Here is a 20910-nt window from a genome sequence, read left to right on the forward strand (position 1 = left end):
CTTTAAACACTTTATAATCATTGTTATTTTATTGTAACCCACTAATTTCTTAAGTTAAATCACTATTTCACTACCATAAACCACTACTGAAGTGGGTGTTTATAAGTGGTTTATATAGCTTCTTTGGTTAAGAATCCTCAGTAGTGGTTTATAATCCTAAGTAGTGGTTTATTAAGGCTTACCAGTGGTTTAGAGTGTTTATGGTTTATAAGGATTAACAATGGTTTAAAGTGTTTATAAGTGATTTATACAGGGTGAGCAGTAGTTTACAGTGTTTATAAGTGGTTTATATAGGCTTATCAGTGGTTTAGAGTGTTTACAACTGGTTTATATAGGGTAAACAGTGGTTTATATAAGCCTATCAGTGATTTAGAGTGTTTATAAGTGGTTTATATAGGATTATCAGTGGTTTAGAGTGTTTATACATGGTTTATACAGGGTAAGAAGTAGTTTATAGTGTTTATAAGTGGTTTATATAGGCTTATCAGTGGTTTAGAGTGTTTACAACTGATTTATATAGGGTAAACAGTGGTTTATCTAAGCCTATCAGTGGTTTAGAGTGTTTATAAGTGGTTTATATAAGCTTATCAGTGGTTTAGAGTATTTATACATGGTTTATACAGGGTAAGAAGTAGTTTATAGTGTTTATAAGTGGTTTATATAGGCTTATCAGTGATTTAGAGTCTTTACAACTGGTTTATATAGGGTAAACAATGGTTTATCTAAGCCTATCAGTGGTTTAGAGTGTTTATAAGTGGTTTATATAGGCTTAACAGTGGTTTAGAGTGTTTATAAGTTGTTTATACAGTGTAAGCAAGGGTTTATAGTGTTTGTAAGTGGTTTATATAGGGGTAAGCTGTGGTTTAAAATTTTTACAAGTGGTTCATATAGGGTAAACAGTGGTTTAGAGTGTTTATAAGTTGTTTATACAGTGTAAGCACTGGTTTATATAGGGGTAAGCAGTGGTTTAGAGTATTTACAAGTGGTTTATATAGGGTAAACAGTTGTTTAGAGTGTTTATAAGTTGTTTATACAGTGTAAGCAGTGGTTTAGAGTGTTTATAAGTGGTTCATGTAAGCCTAACATCAGTTTAGAGTGTTTATAAGTGGTTTATATAGGGTAAGCAGTGGTTTGGAGTATTTACAAGTGGTTTATATAGGGTAAGCAGTGGTTTAGAGTGTTTATAAGTGTTTTATATAAGCCTAGGAGTGGTTTAGTGTGTTTACAAGTGTTTAAATAGGGTAATCAGTGGCTTAAAGTATTTATAAGTTGTTTATATAAGCCTATCAGTGGTTTAGAGTGTTTATAAGTGGTTTATATAGACTTAGCAGTGGTTTTAGAGTGTTTATAAGTTGTTTATTTAGGATTACTAATGGTTTAAACAACTGAGAGGGAGAGACTACCAACCTGTGAGAGGAGGTTCACTCAGAATCAGAGGATACCGGAGAGAGGTGCACGAACCTGCAGGGCATTGTGACCCTCTAATGGACGGTTGTGATCATCCCATGAGAGAAAGAGGGCATTGTGGCCCTCTAATGGACGGTTGTGATCATCCCATGAGAGAAAGAGGGCATTGTGGCCCTCTAATGGAAGGTTGGGATCATCCCATGAGAGAGAGGGGGCATTGTGGCCCTTTAATGGACGGTTGGGATCGTCTCATGAGAGAGAGAGAGGGGGGCATTGGGGCCCTCCAATAGACGGTTGGGATCATCCCATGAGAGAGAGGGGCATTGTGTCCCTCTAATGGAAGGTTGGGATCATCCCATGAGAGAGAGAGAGAGGGGCATTGTGGCCCTTTAATGGACGGTTGGGATCATCCCATGAGAGAGAGAGAGCAGGGCATTGGGGCCCTCTAATGGACGGTTGGGATCATCCCATGAGAGAGAGGGGCATTGTGGCCCTCTAATGGAAGGTTGGGATCATCCCATGAGAGAGAGGGGGCATTGTGACCCTTTAATGGACGGTTGGGATCATCCCATGAGAGAGAGGGGGCATTGGGGCCCTCTAATGGACGGTTGGGATCATCCCATGAGAGAGAGGGGCATTGTGGCCCTCTAATGGAAGGTTGGGATCATCCCATGAGAGAGAGGGGGGCATTGTGGCCCTTTAGTGGACGGTTGGGATCATCCCATGAGAGATAGAGGGGGGCATTGGGGCCCTCTAATGGACGGTTGGGATCATCCCACGAGCGAGAGAGAGAGAGAGAGAGAGAGAGAGAGAGAGGCATTGTGGCCCTCTAATGGACTATTGGGATCATCCCATGAGAGAGAAAGAGAGAGGAATTGTGGCCCTCTAATTTATGGTTGGGATCATCCCAAGAGAGAGAGAGAGAGAGAGAGAGAGAGAGAGAGAGAGAGAGAGAGAGGCATTGTGGCCCTCTAATGGACTATTGGGATCATCCCATGAGAGAGAAAGAGAGAGGAATTGTGGCCCTCTAATTTATGGTTGGGATCATCCCAAGAGAGAGAGAGAGAGAGAGAGAGAGAGAGAGAGGTGGCGGTATTTTAAAAATGAGGGTATTTTTGTCCTAAACCCTTGCAAACCAGTCACCATCACTATAGATTGGTTATTTCCAAGTCTCCCATCTTCAAAGGTCATAGTCAGTAGAAAGCCCTTTCATTTGGTCATTTTCCCAAAAAAGAATTTGTCACCTTCTAAAGGATTAGATTGTTTTTACAATTTACCAGCCTTGATCAATCAAAGGTGATATTTGATATTGGCACAAGCTTAATTTGCAAATTAGGCCCTGCCTAGCATTTATCCCTTTTTGTTACGTGATTAGATTCAATGTTAGTATCATAGGGAAATGATTTTAGCACTCCAATGCTTTGATATAACGTGAAAGTAGCATGTGTTTTTTTTGTTTTTAATTGGAGTTATCAGAGCTTTTTGGGATCTGTAAATAACCTTTTGACAGCCCTTTAAACAATGAGGGTTTCTTTGGATGCACGGATTTTAGAATCCAGGTTTTAGTTTGAAAATTGTGTAAAACAAGGTTCATGATCAAGCTGCTATATGCTATCCTACATCGTTTCTTGGATTTTTAGTGAGAAATCCAGGTTTTAGAAATCTCTTTCCCATATTGAGATTTCTAAAACCTGGAAACATGGAATGATCTCCTGCTCTCTTGCTGTCAGAAAGAAGGGCGAGAAATCAGAACATGACGGCTACATGACGGCTGGTCTCCTTCTCTCCTCTCCCATCTACGTTGTTGAGGAAATCCAAGATTCTAAAATCCGCGTATCCAAACGCCCCCCATGCGACATATCAAACCATTGGACTGCTAAAATCATTTCCCTATTTATATTTCTAAGTATAAACTCGACTCATACTCGAGGGTTTTCCACAGTGCCCGACTGTCAAGTCCCATGTGGGCCGTACCGTCCTTGATATTTGATCCAGCATCAGCCTCTTAAAAAGTGGGCTGATCAAATATCAAGAGCGGTATGGCCCACATGGTCTTACCCGCCCACACGGGACTTGATGGTTGGGCGCCATATAATTTCTCCTCTTAATCAAGCATCATTTCTTGTATATACTTGGGTGATGATAAGTTGATCCCCTTCTTTTCCATTTCGCCCCACTCTTATTCCTTTCAACGGTTACAACAGGTAATCTTCCTCGCCTTCTTCTCAGCCATCGCCTACCTCTCATTCTTTTCTTTGTAAAATCCTTGAGCCCCATGGAGAAAAACTGCCATGCTTCCGGGTCACCAGAAAGTAACCAACCTAGGGTAGCCGTCGATGAAGATTATGGAGATCTTAGTTGGAGGGGATAAATAGCGATCCTCTGTGATTAGCTGTCTAATCTATCTAGGTTGCCCCATCTAGCCAACCTGCTTAATCTACCACCAAGACAATCTAACAATGCGACATCCGTTTGATTATAACAAATCTACCCCCACCCACACAAAATCCCCAATTCGATACACAGTACTAAGTATTGACGTCCTTATCTACTAAAGATGTTGGTTGATGTATGGTGAGATTTTTGAAGATGATGATGGCCGAATGTGTAGCATAAAAGATGAGCTGCGGAAAGCTTCAGCAGGTTTGATGGGACTCTAGCCTTATGGACGAGTCTTTATTGACAAATTTTGGGTACCGGTCCTCTTGAAAATGTGTCACTATAGACTAAACCTCAATGAAAAGACATTATGGGTTGATTTTGAGTACTGATCCGCATGGAATTTGAAATTCTTTTTCAGGGCACATACTTCAGAAGAAATGAAACACCTAAACTGAATAGAACACTATTTCATGCACGCATCTCACATAAGGCTCCTCAACTGAAAAAAGAAGAAGAAATAAACAAAAATTAAGAGAAGATAAAAAGCAAAAGGGAGCAACAATTTGATGCTGAGAATGGTAGCAACAATTATCGGCGGAAAAAAATTTGACAAGTGTGCTAATATCAAATATGAGGAGTGTTGTATCGTTAAAGAACAATAAAAGAGAGGGGTTTGAGGAGTAAAATAAGGGATGCTAATTCCCACACTCCTCTCTCATTATTGGGAAAATTAGAATGCAAGCAGGTGCTATATTACGTGCCTAATGGGCCGTAACGGAAAAAAAAGAAAAAGAAAATAGAAATGAGGGGAAGAGAGGTTGATTCGAGGCAACCGGACCTCCTAGTGGTTCAAATCGAGAGGAACCATAACTCTCCAAGAAACATAAGTCTCTTTGCTAGAAATTACTCTTCTTTTCATTTCCTTAGATTGCTATTACATAAATACAATCAAGAGAGATTGCCGCATCACAAGCACACTTATCCACTAACAAGACACCTCATAAATAACTAACTCCCACTACCCTACAACACATAGCTAGATAACTAACACCCATAAACACACATCCATCCACTAATTAACCACATCTACACCACCACCATCATGCACACATCGTGCTACTATCATTTGTAGGGGTGTGAATAAAGAACGGGTGCATGAATGAAAGTTAAGGGTGCTGATTTCTGTAGGACAGAGGAAAGACAGCGTGATGATTAGTCTTTGTCACACTGGACTATATGATAAATGAGGAAAATCATGTCTCGAGCAGGACAAGAGTTGCTGTTCAAAGATCTCATGATTATTGGGGAGAAGATAAATTCGCACCCCCTTAGGATGAAGATAAATTCGCACCCCCTTAGGATGAAGATAAATTCGCACCCCCTTAGGATGAAGATAAATTCGCACCCCCTTAGGATGATTCGCCCCTTTGATGTGAATTGACGTAAAAAAGGTTTAAAAAAAGCATTAAAAAAATCAGACTTAACACTTTTTTATGTCAATTCATGTTAAAGGGGTGCGGATCATCCCACAGGGGGTGCGAAGTTATCATCACCCTATTATTGTTGCAACATACAGACCAGGCTTCAAGGAATTTGAAAATAAATGGTTAGCAGTCGGTGAGAGAGAGAGAGAGAGTATTGTGATAACCTGTGAGGGCGTGGCTCTTTGGCTTAAAGCCATGGTATGTTCCCCATTGACACGAGTTCAAATCTCCCTGGGCTTACACAATGTGCGTGGTTTACGGGTGAATGCCTGCATCCGTAGGGAATAGTCCCGCCCTAAAGATTGGAGGGTCTTCAAAAAAAAACTTTGATTTGTGACTTACCAAATGACTATTTTTCCAGTTGTTGTGACAGAAACATTTGATTTGTGTAGATATCTCTCTCACGAATGGAGAGTCAAACTTCTCCATTCATCGTTGGTTCTAAGGAAGGCCTAAATCATGCTGAGTATATGTACTGCAAAGATGAAGGGCTCCTCAATTGAATAAAAAAGGGCGGCCTAGTGCCCAAGCCTCCTGCCATTGCGGGGTCTGGGGAGGGCTAGATGTACGCAGCCTTACTCTTGCTTTGCAGAGAGGCTGTTTCCGTGACTCGAATCCGTGATCACCTGGTCAGAATGGAGCAACCTTAAACTCAAATTGAAGGACGGCCATGGATGCCTTGCCATTCAAGCGGTGATAGGGGTGCAACGATATTTCAGACCTCCACATGCTGAAGATTAGAGGTAGGCTAGATCATGGGGCCCACTGTATTGTGATATCTATCGTACATGTCGAGAAGACTAGATATGTTGATTGGTCGTAATAGAATTCACTTGTCTAGAAACCGCCAAAGTCCCCTTCTACAGATCAGAGGGTTAGGATCATTTTTATGGAGATGATAATCCGGATACAGCCTATTTACATTGGGCCCCCCACAAATGAATGGTTTTGATCTTCTAAGAAAGTGGGCCCAACTGTATAAAAACACTTATAAATAAGGAAATGATCATTAGCCCCTTTTCTTCCCTCTGCGACCCCTCTCAGTGAATTTTTACTACTCATTTTACAGGGTGGTTCATAGAAGAAAAGGGGACAGCAAATATTGTAACCCTGCCCTATAAAATATAAATAGGCTTCCCACCACACAGCTAAAGAGAAAAAGAAGTGTCCTGAAACTCACCTTCTTTTCCACAATGGCTGGAAGAGAGAAACACATGGTTTTGTTCCCATTCATGGCACAAGGCCATCTGATCCCTTTCATTGAGTTAGCAAGGCTTCTAAAAAAAAGAACAAGATGCACCATAACTCTAGTAAACACTCCTCTAAATATCAAAAAGCTTAGAGCTTCTCTACCTTCAGATACCTCCATTCACCTCTCAGAGCTCCCATTCTCCAGCACAGACCATGGCCTCCCACCAAACACAGAGAACACCGATTCCTTGCCCTTCCATCGCTTCATCGACCTCTTCGAAGCCTCGCAAACCCTCCAACCTTACTTCGAAAACCTTGTTTCTAAAATATGTGAAGAAACTAATCCTTCTCATGTGTGCATAATTTCAGATATGTTCTATGGATGGACGGTCGAGGTCGCAAACAAGCTCGGTGTATTCCATTCCTTCTTCATCTCTAGTGGCGCTTATGGGACCGCTGTATATTTTGAGCTCTGGTTGCACTTACCACACTATAGGACTACTGATTGTGAGGAGTTTCTTCTGCCAGATTTCCCAGAAGCGCGTCACATTCACTTGTCTCAGCTTGGCAAGAACCTCGAATTGGCCAACGGTATTGTTAAACAACCAATTACTTGTGGATTTTTAATATCAAGGAGTTGTTGGGTTTTGAACCCGTGACTTGCCTTTAATAGCTCTGATACCATGTGAAACTACTAATTACCTCAAAAACTTAAGCTGTAATTAGTTCACACTCCCTGTCGCATGTGGCCTGGGTTGGCCAAGGATTTTTAATATCAAGGAGTTATTGAGTTTTGAACTCGGGACTTGCTTTTAATAGCTCTGATACCATGTGAAATGACCAATTACCTCAAAAACTTAAGCTATTAGAGCTCTTTTTTTTAACACTCCCTCTCACAGTCTCACGTACTCCTTGCTGGGTTTAGAACCCAGGACTTGCAATGAGGAAATAGCTATGATACCCATGTGACACAACCAATTACTCTAATAAAAGCTTAAGCCTTTAAGAGTTTGATCATTTATAGTTCAACACTCACTCTTACCAGTGGGTTTTTTTAATATCAAGGTCTCAAGGAGTTGGTGGGTTTAGTACCCAGGACTTGCAGTGAGACTTGCAGTGAGGCAATAGCTATGATACCATGTGAAACAACCAATTACTCCAAAAGCTTGAGTTGTTAGAGTTGTGGTTATTTAATCATTTATACTTTGACAGGTACGGATCGATGGTCCAAATTGCTCCAGCGAGAGCTCTCTTTCTGCTTACAGTCGGACGGGTATTTGATTAACACGGTGGAGGAGTTCGAACCGATCGGATTAGGGTATTTTCGTAGAAAAACAGGGCGACCCGTTTGGCCCATTGGACCCATAACTTCTATTCCGGACAAGGAAGGATTTGTTGGGAAGAAACCTGGAATTTCTGTCGATCGTTGCGTGGAATGGCTGAATCTCCACCGTCCGTGCTCTGTTATCTACATATCTTTTGGGTCTCAAAACAGCATCTCTACGTCACAAATGATGGCTTTAGCCATGGGATTGGAAGCAAGTGGCAAACCTTTTATTTGGGCCATCCGGGCCCCAATTGGGTTTGATGAAAAAGAGGGATTTTAGATCCGAGTGGTTGCCCCAAGGATTCGAAGGTCGGATGGGGGAAAGAAAACAAGGGATTTTGGTAAGAAAATGGGCCCCACAGTTGGGAATACTGTCACATAAATCAACGGGAGCGTTTCTAAGCCATTGTGGTTGGAATTCTACGGTGGAGAGCTTGACATGTGGCGTGCCGATGATCGGATGGCCTATCTCTGGTGAGCAATTTTATAATTCTAAGATGTTGGAAGAAGAGGTTGGGGTTTGTGTTGAGATTGCTAGGGAGAATAGTGAAGAGATTAGGGAGGATCATGTTGTGAAGGTAATTGAAATGGTGATGGGAGAGACTGAAAAAGGAGGAGAGATGAGGAGAAGGGTTTATGGAGTTAAAGAGATTTTGGAGGCAGCTATCAGAGATGATGGTAGTTACAAAGGTTCATCTATTAAAGCTTTGGATGGATTTTTCAATACTGCCTTTTTTATGAGGACAAAGACGAGCAACGAGCATTGTACGTTGGATGTATAGTAGGGCCCAGTCCTTTTTTGTTTGTTCTGGAATCCCAGTGGGATAGATAAAGAAGATAAGGGTGTGAGGTATGTGGATGAGATATGTTCTATCTTCATGTTTTTGCCTCTTGCTATTGGTCCTTTCATATTAGATGACCTTTGTGAGCTCATATCCTTTGGGATGGGAAATGATACATTCGCCCCCTTTCCTTCCTCGGCCCACTCCCTTATAGTGTAAGAGGGTAGTCCACCACAACATTACTAACATTACTAGGGTTGTGCTCTGGGCAAGGTAAATGGCCCTATTTGTTAGGGAGCTTATGCTTTGCTTGTGTCAGCATTGTGGCAATTAAACTGCTCCGATACCATGATAAAATTATAGATTTTACTAAATCTTCAATTCAATTACAATCAATCCTTGTAAACTAATGGGACCTCATTAGTTCGTCACTAATCTTGTTCTCGTGAACTAATGAGGTCCCAATAGTTACATGCTAGTGGGGCTTATATAGAGGGTATAACGGTAAAAAAAGAAGAAGGAATGTGAGAGCCCTTTCTAGCCCTCTCTAGGAATTGACACGAAGTACCTACATATATCGAGAGAGAATGAAGACAATGTGAAGAAAAAACAAGTCGCCAAAAGTATGCAATCTTAGTAAATCTCTCCCCAAAAGGAGGCACATTTTCTAGTTTCCTCCCTAGATCTGATTAGACAGCAAAGAACTCCTTTACTTGAATGAAGGATAGAGATACACGTCCTCAAATCAAATGGAAAGCTCATGTAAAATCCCAACACATGAAAGAATGCCTCATATGAATAGAATACAAAGCCAAGAAGTTAAATGGGTTGTCACCCATGTGGGCTCAAGGCCTCCACACATGGTGTCTAAAAGGGCCAACACAAACACCACCGATTTTTTAATACCCAATCTCTATCTCATCCCCACATGACGCATCAAAAAACCCATTTACAAAACATTCTCATCCTACCACATTACTACCTTACAACAGTAAAATCACAAGCCCCCCCCAAAAAAACCACCACCACCACTCAATGCTTGGCGTCTTTATTTGATTGATCAAATTCTATCACACGGTCATGAACCAGCCTAATGAGACATGAATCTATTACATCAATAGATCTTTCTCTGTCTTCATCCTTTAACCACTATAAACTGCTATTCTATATAACAGACAGCTCATAAAATCTGATCAGTATGCAGGTGAGTCTTGTCATCTTAAGACATCTAGATGTTTAATAAACATTAATCTATCCAGGACTAATCGCTCTTTTTTCCGTCGATTACATGTTACAAGATCCTACAATGGCTTCTCAAATTGTCACAAGAACAAGCCATAGAAACTACTCCTAGCAGGAAGAGAATGTTAACATGTACAAACACTAGAGACTATCTCAATAAAAGAAGAACAAATGGGTCACAAGGCAGAATCAGCCCATGTAGGCAGTAAATTTCTACCAATTTGTGACATAGTGGTGTCAGGCTCGACGATCGCTGATTATGGAAGTGACAGGTCAATGAACAGGAAGAGAAGAGCCATTTCTCGAATGAGGGACCTAATTAGATGGTATGCGGCCGCCAATTCTGGCAGAGGAGGAATCAAGCGGTGGAAGGTACAATTATTATCCCAATGATTTCATTTGGTCTCCATTTCTTTCGATGTAAAATGGGTGTAAAATTTTCATTTGAATTGTAGGATTTTAGGGGCAAAAGCTTAGTGCTTATGAAAAATCAACCTTACTCAATGGTTGTCACAATTGGTAAATGTAAACAGAAAATGATCACTTGTAGAACTTACTATACAAATTAGGTGGTGGTACTCTTTGTGACTACCATTGGGAGTTCAGTCGAACTCAAAATTCGGCGTAAATGATTAAACCAGATAATTCCTCTATATTGCATTGATTTCTAACTGTAGAATTGTTATTGAAGGTCCCATACTTCCATAAGAAAGGTAACCTCAAAGACCCATCAGATGAAATGAGCTCCACCTCTAGTAAGATCAGCTTCACATTGGATGTGGGGAGCTGTTCCGCCTATTCTTTGGAATTTTCTCCCTTGTCGTTAGCATATTCGACGACAAGTTATCGGACATTTACAAATCCGAATTTTGAAATTGACAGTGAGGAAACATGTGTGAGCCCAAAAACTGAGGAATGCAAGAGAAGGGGAATTGGATCACCACAGATTCTGAAAGTAAGTCTCTCTTTTATATCCTCTATGTGTCATAGTCCCTTTTGGTTATTATATGAGATATGATCTACTCAATTCAATTTTCTGAATGAACATGCAGTTTTGGTACTCGAACTTTGAAATGAAGCAAAAGAAGATGCTCACTGCAGCCTTTCATGGTCCAAACCTCCGGAAAGGGAAACTTGTGGAACTGATATAAATATCAGAAGCCATGAAAATAGTATGGACCATTGTTTTTCGATTGTACAATGACGGTGAGAGAGTCGCCTATTCGTAGGGATCTCTTTTTTTTTTTAACAAAACCCTCTAGTAGTTTTTTAGTGGCTCCAATCCTGCTGTTACTTTTTTCCTTTCTCCTTACAGCTATTGTTATGCATGCATTTGAATGAACTCCCTTGCACAATGTTGTGATCTCAAATTAGGCTTTTCCTTGGAGGATTTAAATAGTTCATGTGCACCATCCATCTTTTAAAATCAATGAGGAGAATTCTATAAATTTAAAAACAAGTTAAGAATAGGTAAAAAGCAAGGGATGGGCTCACTTAAGTGGTGAATACTGGGAAGTGATCAGTAATAAAGTCTTCAAACAATTCTATCTCCTGCAACTACAGAGTCTATTCTATAGAAAGTCAGACGGGTAAAAACTGATATAATAGCATACAAAGCAATGTAAATGTAATTGAGCAAAAAAGCATACAAAGATAACACTGAGTGTTGTACTTAGTTTTGCAAGGTAGCGTAGCCGGAAATGCGAAGAACCAAGGCGGGGTTAAAGCTGTCAACCTCTGTTTAGTAAGCCTTCGAATCCACGACCCGCGAAATAGTATCACTACTCTCTAATTTCCAAAAGAAGAAAAGAGTAGTAATAAAGGAGTAACTTAATTTTATTAGAAAACCCAAAAAAAAAAACGAAGAATTGGCCGTGCAACATTGTTACTTTCATAGACAAAATCCTAACTTCCTTATTCCACTAAAAGACACTACCTTGTTCGACTTGAACCAAACTTCGAACCCTATCATGACTCTATTACCCAATCACTTCTAAAGTCCTAAACAAAAGAAAAGTAGATAAACTAATCCCAACAGAAACATGTTGCAACCCAAAAAGGTTATAGTGACCAGAAAAGGTTGTATTGAAACCCCTTTTATTAGGGAGACGTGTCAATCCCCCCACTTGAAGAGAACTCGACCTCGAGTTTATTGGTGTTGTCGCTATAGCATCTCCAACCTCAAAGACCTTGACACGCCGATACTGGCTTCTTTGACATTTTACTTAGCATCATCCTGAGTAAGCTTCTTTTGCTTGTTTTGGACGCCTTTGTGTGTATGCCTTTTCTTTTTGGATTTAACAAGGTATTCCTTCACCGTCAAGCATGTAATGTCCTAATTGGTTTTACATTTCAATTTTTACTACTATCCCAAGAACTTTGTGAGGACAGTTGTGATTCCAAATAAACAAAGTTGTGGGTCCAAATAAACAAAAGTTGTGGGCCAATTTATAGCGAGGACCAATATATGATTGGATTAGATCATTCAAATAGGTGGACCATACTATACTTGCATATTTGACTCCTAAGGAAAGAAATCCACTTAATATCCTAAATCACTTAGCTTACTAAAGTAAAGAAAAACAGTTATGAAACATTATCTCTAAGATATTTGAGTCTCCTAATATTTCTTGAAGTAAAATAGGATGCCTCTGCATTAGACCCCACAGTAGAAAAGTACTGGCCAAATGATCGTCAGCATCACGCCCCTCCATGTATTTATGATTAAACCCCCTCTTTTGACTTTCCCCTTCATAAAAAAAATCAAGGGGTTCACCAAAAAAAAAATTCAAGGGGGTTGATATTTTCTCTCTCCGTCCTTTATATATGTAAAGGGCGGCCACCGTAAAATTTATCTACAATATAAGGGAGTGGCCCTAAAAAGATGAAGGGTCGAATACATCATTTCCCAATAGATAAAAGCTCAAAGGTCATCTAATATGAAAGTGACACAAAGAAATAGGCAAAAATAACAATAGAATACATCTCATCCACACCTACCCCACACCCTAAATGGAAAACTCTCTCTACTCATCTTTAGGGCTGCAACTCGGGACGGGCGGATCGGGTTTTGGAGAACCCAACCCTACCCGAGAAATATCTCGGGTCGGCTCGGCTCGGGTTTTTTTTTGGAAAACCCACGATTCCCAAACCTGGCCCTACCCATGATAAATCTTGGGTCGGATTTTTTCACGTTGACGCAATTTTTTAAGGAAAATTCTTGTTTGGCAAGGCAACTCAACTCATAGAAGCAGAAATTACACTCACATTACACTTGAATCAAACAATGACGTAATTACACTCACATTACACTTGAATCAAACAATGTTGTAATCAAACAATGTTGTAATTACAATCAAACAATGCTGAATCAAACACTTGAATCAACTCAACTCATAGAAGCAGAAATTAGACTCACATACAATAACAGTGGGTGCGTGGGTTTTCACTTTTAACTTTTAACTAACAATAGAAAAAATGTACATACTATAACTTATGTAACTCGGGTCGGGTCGGGTCGGGTCGGACCCCTTCAAACCCGGCTTGACCCGAGATTCATGCGGGCTTTTGAATGCTCAACCCGGCTCAACCCGAAACCCATGAAACCTGAACCCAACCCAGGCTATTTTCAGGTCGGGTCGATGCGGGTCGGGTAAAACCCGGCTTGAGTTGCAGCCCTACTCATCTTTCTCTCTCGTTGAAAAGGCAGTGTTGAAAAAACCATCCAAACCTTCAATCGATGAACCTTTGTAACTACCATCCTCTCTAATAGCTGCCTCCAACATCTCTTTAACTCCATAAACCCTTCTCCTCATCTCTTCTCCTTTCTCTGTCTCTCCCATCACCATTTCAATCACCTTCACAACATGATCCTCCCTAATCTCTTCACTATTCCCCCTCCCAATCTCAACACAAACACCAATCTCTTCTTCCAACATCTTCGAATTATAGAACTGCTCACCAGATATCGGCCATCCAATCATCGGCACGCCACGTGTCAAGCTCTCCACCGTTGAATTCCAACCACAATGACTTAGAAATGCTCCCGTTGATTTATGTGACAGTATTTCCAACTGTGGGGCCCATGTTCTTACCAAAATCCCTTGTTTTCTTTCCCCCATCCGACCTTCGAATCCTTCGGGCAACCACTCGGATCTAAAATCATCTGTTTTATCAAACCCAATTGGAGCCCGAATGGCCCAAATAAAAGCTTTGCCACTTGTTTCCAAACCCATAGCTAGAGCCATCATTTGTGACGTAGAGATGCTGTTTTGAGACCCAAAAGATATGTAGAGAACAGAGCACGGACGGTGGAGATTCAGCCATTCAACACAATGATCTACGGGAATTCCAGGATTCTTCCGTACAGATGCTTCCTTGTCCGAAGTTATTGGCCCAATGGGCCAAACGGGCCGACTCATTTTTCTACGAAAATATCCTAATCCAATCAATTCAAACTCCTCAACCGTGTTGATCAAAAACCCATCAGATCTTAGCCAAAAGGAGAGCTCTCGCTTAAGGAATTTGGACCATCGATCCGTACCATCGGCCAATTTGAGATGGTTGGGAAGTTGAGACCTGTTGAAGTATAAATGATTAAATAACACCCCCTCTAATAACTTAAACTTTTTGAGTAATTGGTTGTTTCACATAGAGTATAGCTGTTGAACCGTCCTAGCACCAAGCCCAAAAAAAACATGTGTACGGCAACCCAAAAAAATGTAGTTATAGGTGTGCCAGAGAGTGTTGAAGTATAAATGATTTAATAACACCAACCCCAACAGCTCAAGTATTTGGAGTAATTGGTTGTTTCACATGGTATAATAAAGCTATTTGAGGGGTGCAACTCGGGTTGGGTTGAGGCCAACCCGAACCGTACCCGAGGAACCATTTACTCAACCTGAACCGATATCCAACCCAATGAGGTTCAACCCTACCCAACCCAAGGAACCCTTTTTCCTAGCCCGAACCCGACCCAGCCCGAGTTCAACCCAAGTTTTTAACCTTACTAAAAAATGCCGGGGTTCACTCGGGTCGGGGTTGCCCAAGCCTTCAACCCGAACCCGAACCCGACTTCTTGGGTTGAGCCCGACCCTAGTTGGATCCTTAGAAATATTAGTGCAAAATCCAAAAAACTGTGTATCCAAGACAACCCAACCCAAAAAGAGATGGCACAAGGAGACAGTGTTTAGGAGTATAAATGATTAAATAACACCAACTCTAACAGCTTAGAGCCTGTTTGTTTTAGATTATGACAACGGATTGCATCCAATTTAGTGCAATTCTCGGTCCAATAATCGGTTGGGGTCTCCACAATGGTTTGTAATAATCTAAAACAAATAGGGCCTCGATTGTTTCCCAATAGTCCAATACCTGTGTATGTGACGAGCTTCGGGGAAACCCGGCAGAAGAAACTCTTCAGAATCAGTTAGAGAGTGTGGTAAGTGCAACCATAGCTCAAAATATACAGCAGTCCCATAAGCGCCACTACAGATGAAGAACGAATGGAATACACCATGCTTGTTTGCGACCTCGACCGTCCATCCATAGAACATATCAGAAATTATGCATACATGAGAAGGATTAGTTTCTTCACATATTTTAGAAAGAAGCTGTTCGAAGTAAGGTTGGAGGGTTTGCGAGGCTTCGAAGAGATCGATGAAGCGGTGGGAGGGCAAGGAATCGGTGTTCTCGGTGTTTGGTGGGAGGCCATGGTCAGAGCTACAGAAGGGGAGCTCTGCAAGGTGGATAGACTTATCTGAAGGTAGAGAAGCTCTAAGCTTTTTGATGTTTACAGGGGTGTTTACTAGGGTTATGGTGCATCTCGTTCTTTTTTGTAGAAGCCTTGCTAACTCCATGAAAGGGATTAGATGGCCTTGAGCCATGTAAGGGAACAGAACCATGTGTTTTTCCCTTTCCGCCATTGTGGAAAGAAAATGAGATTCAGACCAAGTCTCTTTTTTCCCCCTTTAGCTTGTTGAGTTTGAGTACATGTCAATTTATAGGGGGCTTTACTCTAGTTACTGATATTTGCACTACCATGTTTTGATAATTGGGCGAACTCACATTGTCATTTCTTCTTCTTTTTTTTCTATTCGGCCCTGAGGGCTTTTTGGTAGTTGCAATAGTAACAGCTCTTTAAATAATAGAGGACAAGATGAGTCTTCCCCATTGCCCCATTATCAAACGGGAGTGCCAATATCTGCACATTTTTTATGGTGTGGCGTTTAGGTTCACCTATTTTCACAAAAATACAATCGGGCCCACTATTTTCAAAAGATCCAAACCATTCATTTGTTTGGCTCCAAAGTAAATATGCTTATCTGGATTATCATCTCCATAAGATGATCCTAACCCTCCAATCTGTAGAGGGAGGCTTTGGTACATTTAGAGAACAGTGAATGACTGAATTCTATATGCTGTGTTCTTTTATTTTCTTTCCCCTCGCTTTTCCACGGAAACACCAATTATTTTCCCCGGAAACAGTGTTTTTAGGTGTTCTTTTAGTTTCCGCGGAAACGTTTAGAAACTACGTGGAAAAACCAAAATAACTATGTGGACTTGTGGTTTCCGCAACTTTACTGTCGCCCCATTTCCGAGCTCACATATCGAAAAGCCCTCTTTTCTCTGAGTTTTCTCCGACCCAACATAATTTTTGACGAGAAAAAAGGCACTTCGGATGTCGTCTTCAACCTCGAGTTTGGGCGTCTCCACCATTGCTCTTCTTCTCCACCCTCTCAAGCTTCAAACCAGGTACCATTGCTCTTCTTCTCCATCCTCTCAAGCTTCAAACCAGGTAACATTCTCTCTCTATCTCTCTTCTTTCTCCACCAGTGGCTTTTTCCCCTTTTTCAGTGGTTTTTGTGGTTTCTACAACCTTTCACTTCAAACGAAGGGACATTCTTTCTCTCTATCTCTCTTCTTTCTCATTGTGATTTTTTTTTATTGTCGGTAAATATGGTGAAATAGGGCTTTGTGGGTTGTTTTTTAACAGATGGTTTTCGTTTTAACGTATGGGTTATGGTTAAGGTTAGGGTTTTTAGTTTCTGATTCATATGTTGGGTTGGGTTTTTGCATTTGCTTTCATAAGGTTTTAGCATTTTATAGCTAGGTTTTTTAATGTTTGATCTAGGGTTTATATTTTTTGTTGAAATCTGATAATAGGGTTTCGAAATTTTTAATATGTAGTTTCTATATTTGTGACAATTTGATTAGCATTGTTAATGTTCAGCTTTTGTTTGTCATGGTTTTCTTATTTTGATCGACTTGAGAGGGTTGGACCCACTTATTATAGACTAGGTTCTATGTGGGCATCATTCTGCATGTTAGTTTGTCACAATTTATGTTTAACAGGTTTCTATTGAGTTTTCCTGCAACGAAACGCATATTTCGATCTGTAGTTTCTGTTAGGTTTTTGTGCAACGAAACGCTCATTTTACCGGTTTTCTGTCAGGTTTCTTTTCCTTCCCTTTCCTTTCTGCCACGTCACTTTCCTTTCCTTTCCTTTTGTAGCAACCGGCCTCGTGCACACATATTAGGATTTATTTATTTTTATTTATGGTAGAGATGGAGTGTCATTACCAAAACTAAAACATGAGTGATTTTCTTTCTGTAATAGGGTGTCTTTAATATAAGAGGCAACGATTATATTTTGTAGGTTTAATTTTCTGAATCTAATAATCATTACTCATAGATGTCAGCCAACTAAATACATATGGTTAACAATGACATACTGTAGGGTTAGTTAATTCTATCCTCAAGTTTTGCTAGGATTTTGCATGAAGGTCTTTATGACCCACTAGGTAATAAAATTAAGTTCCTATATTTTATTCTCAATCACATTAATCTTAACCAAGCACCAATTCGTAGGTGGAAAAAAAAAGAGCATGTTCTTTTCTTGGGAAATGTGCAACAAGAAATTATTTTTTATAAGGCTTATCTCTTCAACCATCTATGGCAAAGTCCAACTATCAAGACCTTAGATAAGCTAGCTTTTATGAGAGTAGTTGGATGGTTGTCTCATATGAGGAAAGTGTTGGTGAGAGAGAGAGAGAGAAAAAAGTGTTTCTAGTCCGGCCGACTAGAGATCATTCTCTAGTCCGCCATCCAAAAACACATGGGTCCCACATATTTGGGTGATGCAAAGCATTCATTTGATGGGCCCTGATATAGAGACGGTGTCCATAAGAAATTAGCTTCATAGGATCATCCCAACCCTATGATTTGTGGAGCTTAAAATGGACGGCTTTGCATCACCCAAATCTGTCCATTTTTTAGCTTCACAAATCGAAGGGTTAAGAAGATCCTATGAAGCTGAATTTTTGTGGACATCCTATCTATGATGAGGCCTATCAAATGAATGCTTTAGATCACCCAAATATGTGGGACCCATGTGTTTTTGGGTGGCGAACTAGAGAATGATCTCTAGTCGGCCGGACTAGAAACACTTTCCTCATATATATATATATATATATATATATATATATATATATATATATATATATATATATATATATATTGACATTCTATAAGTTGGCTAAGAATGATTGACTAAAAGACATACTAAGAATGACATGTTGGAAATTAGGTGGCTGTGAAAGACCTAATACTATAGTTTGGAAATATATCCTCATTAGCGGACAAGGACTAACAAAAATAGTCTGCTAAAATAGACATAACTTTTCAACCGCTTGTCCGATCTGTGAGTACTTATACTCGTTGGAAATATCTCGAAAATATCTACAACTTTGTAGTTTACTATTTTTCAAGATTCTTCCATCTAAAGGTCCGAAAACGTTATTAAAAAACTGCCCGCTGCATTATAGCGGGAATGCAAACATAACTAGTTAGGGCTAACAAAAACAGTCTGCTAAAATGGACATAAAGTTTCAACGCTTGTCCGATCTATGAGTACTTATACTTTTTGGAAAGATCTCGAAAAGATCTACAACTTTGTAGTTTAACATTTTTCGAGATTCTGCCATCTAGAGGTCCGAAAATATTATTCAAAAACTACCCGGTGCATTATTGCGGGGATGCAAACATAACTAGTTAGAACTAGCAAAAACAATCCACTAAAACGTACATAACTTTTCAACCGCTTGTCCGATCTGTGAGTACTTATACTCGTTGGAAAGATCTAGAAAAGATCTACAACTTCGTAGTTTACTATTTTTCAAGATTCTATCATCTAGAGGTTCGAAAATATTGTTCAAAAAACAACTGCCCGCCGCATTATGGCTGGAATGCGCAATTTTCACTTTAGACTTAAAGGGGACTCTTCTTTTATGTGTTTTTGTACTAGAAAATTATTCCCGGAATTGATAGATTAAATCTAATAGAATGAGCTACATGAGTCCTTTATTTTTCCTAATGTGTGAAATAGAATAAGTACATGTTTATACAACTATTCTTGCTCTTTCTTGATATCTTAAGAAATGTACTGTCATATGGCCATGCTAAATAATGTACCCATATTTTTTTGTCTTTTAGCATGTTGGAACTCGTAATTAAAAGAATGATAAGACGAGTATGAAATGAGGGGTTATGCATCATGGGCCTTCAAGAATATATATGCATAGTTTTGCAAACCAAGATCCTAAGTATTTAACCTATTTGAATGTTTTTCCAAGACAAGAAGGAAATTATTTAAGGACCCATGCATTGCATAACACTATGGAATGCCGTATATCTATGAAAATGGCAGGGTTTATTCCGCAAACTAAGGATTAGGGCCTGCGTAGAGTCCACCTAAGTCGCTTCCGGTAAATCGGTTGGACTAGGCACCCATTTTGCACACCGGTAAAACGGGTGGATTGGGTATGTTATGATGACTATGATATATTATGACCTTCTTGTAGGCATGGGTTGTGCTAGAGGTGGGTATTGGCATTCATACCTTTTCAACTAGCAATGTGCATATGGTTGCTTTAGTATGAGATATTTATATGATGCATTTCGCATAAGTTTTCTTTAAAACAAAAATAAAAAGAAGAAGAAATAGAATAACTTCTATTGTCATGGCATCCAAAGGAAAACTAATAAAAGAAGATCTGTTGTAAATGTAATGTTCCCATTATTTTTCTGCATTTGAATAAGTGGTGGCATATGTTAAATGGAATATTAATAATTTCCTTTATGCTTTTAAATGATATAAATGTTTCTTTTCCCTTCTGAGTTTCTGTGGTTGAAGCTCACACCAATAAAATTTCAGATGTTGACACGACTTACATACAAGAGGACCACGCTGAGGATGGGAACTAGATAAGGAGTGATGCCTGAGAAATTTTAGGACTAGTTTCCTTTATGCAATTGCTTTAGTCTTTTTAGTTATGTATTAGTTAAGACTTGAAGTTATCTTAATTATGTATTTCCAATAAGATGTTGAGACATCAATTACATTATTTCATGGTTGAATCAACTTAAATGTACGAGTTTATTTCCACATAATTGCTATATGTCAATTAACGGGTTGGGCTTCAGGCTTCTGGAACCCGAGTCGTTACACCTTTCCCGATGAGAGAACACAGCAATAAGAACCAATCATCACGTCTAGTATCGGGTATGAGGGAAAGGCCTTTGATTGATCAAAACCATCCCTCGATAAATTGTAAAAATAATCCGATCCGTTAATTATCTTGATCGAAAATTTCTAACTATTGAATAAAACGGTGCCAAATTTATGGTCACAAAAACACTATAAGCAGCATTAAATTCGAAATCATCATTTTTTTTTTATTGACTAGAGGTGTTAGGCAGACCCCAAACCGGATACAGAGAAAAGGATATATAAAAAAGAAAATTACAATGGGGGATAAAGAGTTCCTTCATAATCCTCCTTAATAATGGCAGCAAGGGTAGGAGGGAGTTAAAAAGGCAAGGGTCGCACGAACGCAAACCCTCTCTGTCACAAATTATGACGTCCAGCCCCCGTATTCGGTAAGGTGGTAAGACAACCCAACTCCAAAAGTGCAATGGAGCCAGCTATCCTAGGCAATCGCCCTTTCTGATCACCGATATACCACGCCCAGGTATGTATCGAAATGATCGTTTACCCTCACATATTTGGTTTTTTCTCCCTTAGCATATGTATAAA

The 20910-nt window shown here is 39.8% G+C and overlaps 2 protein-coding genes, 1 non-coding gene and 1 pseudogene across 4 annotated transcripts; 2 read left to right on the plus strand and 2 right to left on the minus strand.

The window, feature by feature from the left end:
• The first annotated feature begins 6410 nt into the window (after positions 1–6410).
• Positions 6411–8650, plus strand: LOC143892153 (UDP-glycosyltransferase 92A1-like; annotated as a pseudogene). The gene is made up of 2 exons (XR_013255436.1): positions 6411–7055; positions 7677–8650. The product of XR_013255436.1 is annotated as a UDP-glycosyltransferase 92A1-like (transcript).
• Positions 8651–8826: 176 nt separating this feature from the next.
• On the plus strand, positions 8827–11160 carry LOC143892154 (uncharacterized). Its single transcript, XM_077396602.1, has 3 exons — positions 8827–10187; positions 10507–10770; positions 10868–11160. Exons 1-3 carry the CDS (start codon positions 9987–9989, stop codon positions 10964–10966), a joined length of 564 nt encoding a protein of 187 aa, XP_077252717.1. The 5' UTR covers positions 8827–9986; the 3' UTR covers positions 10967–11160.
• Positions 11161–13193: 2033 nt separating this feature from the next.
• On the minus strand, positions 13194–15772 carry LOC143845830 (UDP-glycosyltransferase 92A1-like). Its single transcript, XM_077354234.1, has 2 exons — positions 15189–15772; positions 13194–14393 (listed from the first exon to the last, which is right to left on the minus strand). Exons 1-2 carry the CDS (start codon positions 15737–15739, stop codon positions 13493–13495), a joined length of 1452 nt encoding a protein of 483 aa, XP_077210349.1. The 5' UTR covers positions 15740–15772; the 3' UTR covers positions 13194–13492.
• Positions 15773–20691: 4919 nt separating this feature from the next.
• On the minus strand, positions 20692–20853 carry LOC143847686 (U1 spliceosomal RNA). The gene has a single exon (XR_013235206.1). It is a non-coding gene; the product is annotated as a U1 spliceosomal RNA (small nuclear RNA).
• Between the last annotated feature and the right edge of the window lie 57 nt (positions 20854–20910).

Source organism: Tasmannia lanceolata, unplaced genomic scaffold (genome assembly GCF_043159265.1).
Source record: "Tasmannia lanceolata isolate RefF3 unplaced genomic scaffold, GAP_Taslan_0.1 ptg000015l, whole genome shotgun sequence".
Classification (NCBI taxonomy): Eukaryota; Viridiplantae; Streptophyta; class Magnoliopsida; order Canellales; family Winteraceae; genus Tasmannia; species Tasmannia lanceolata.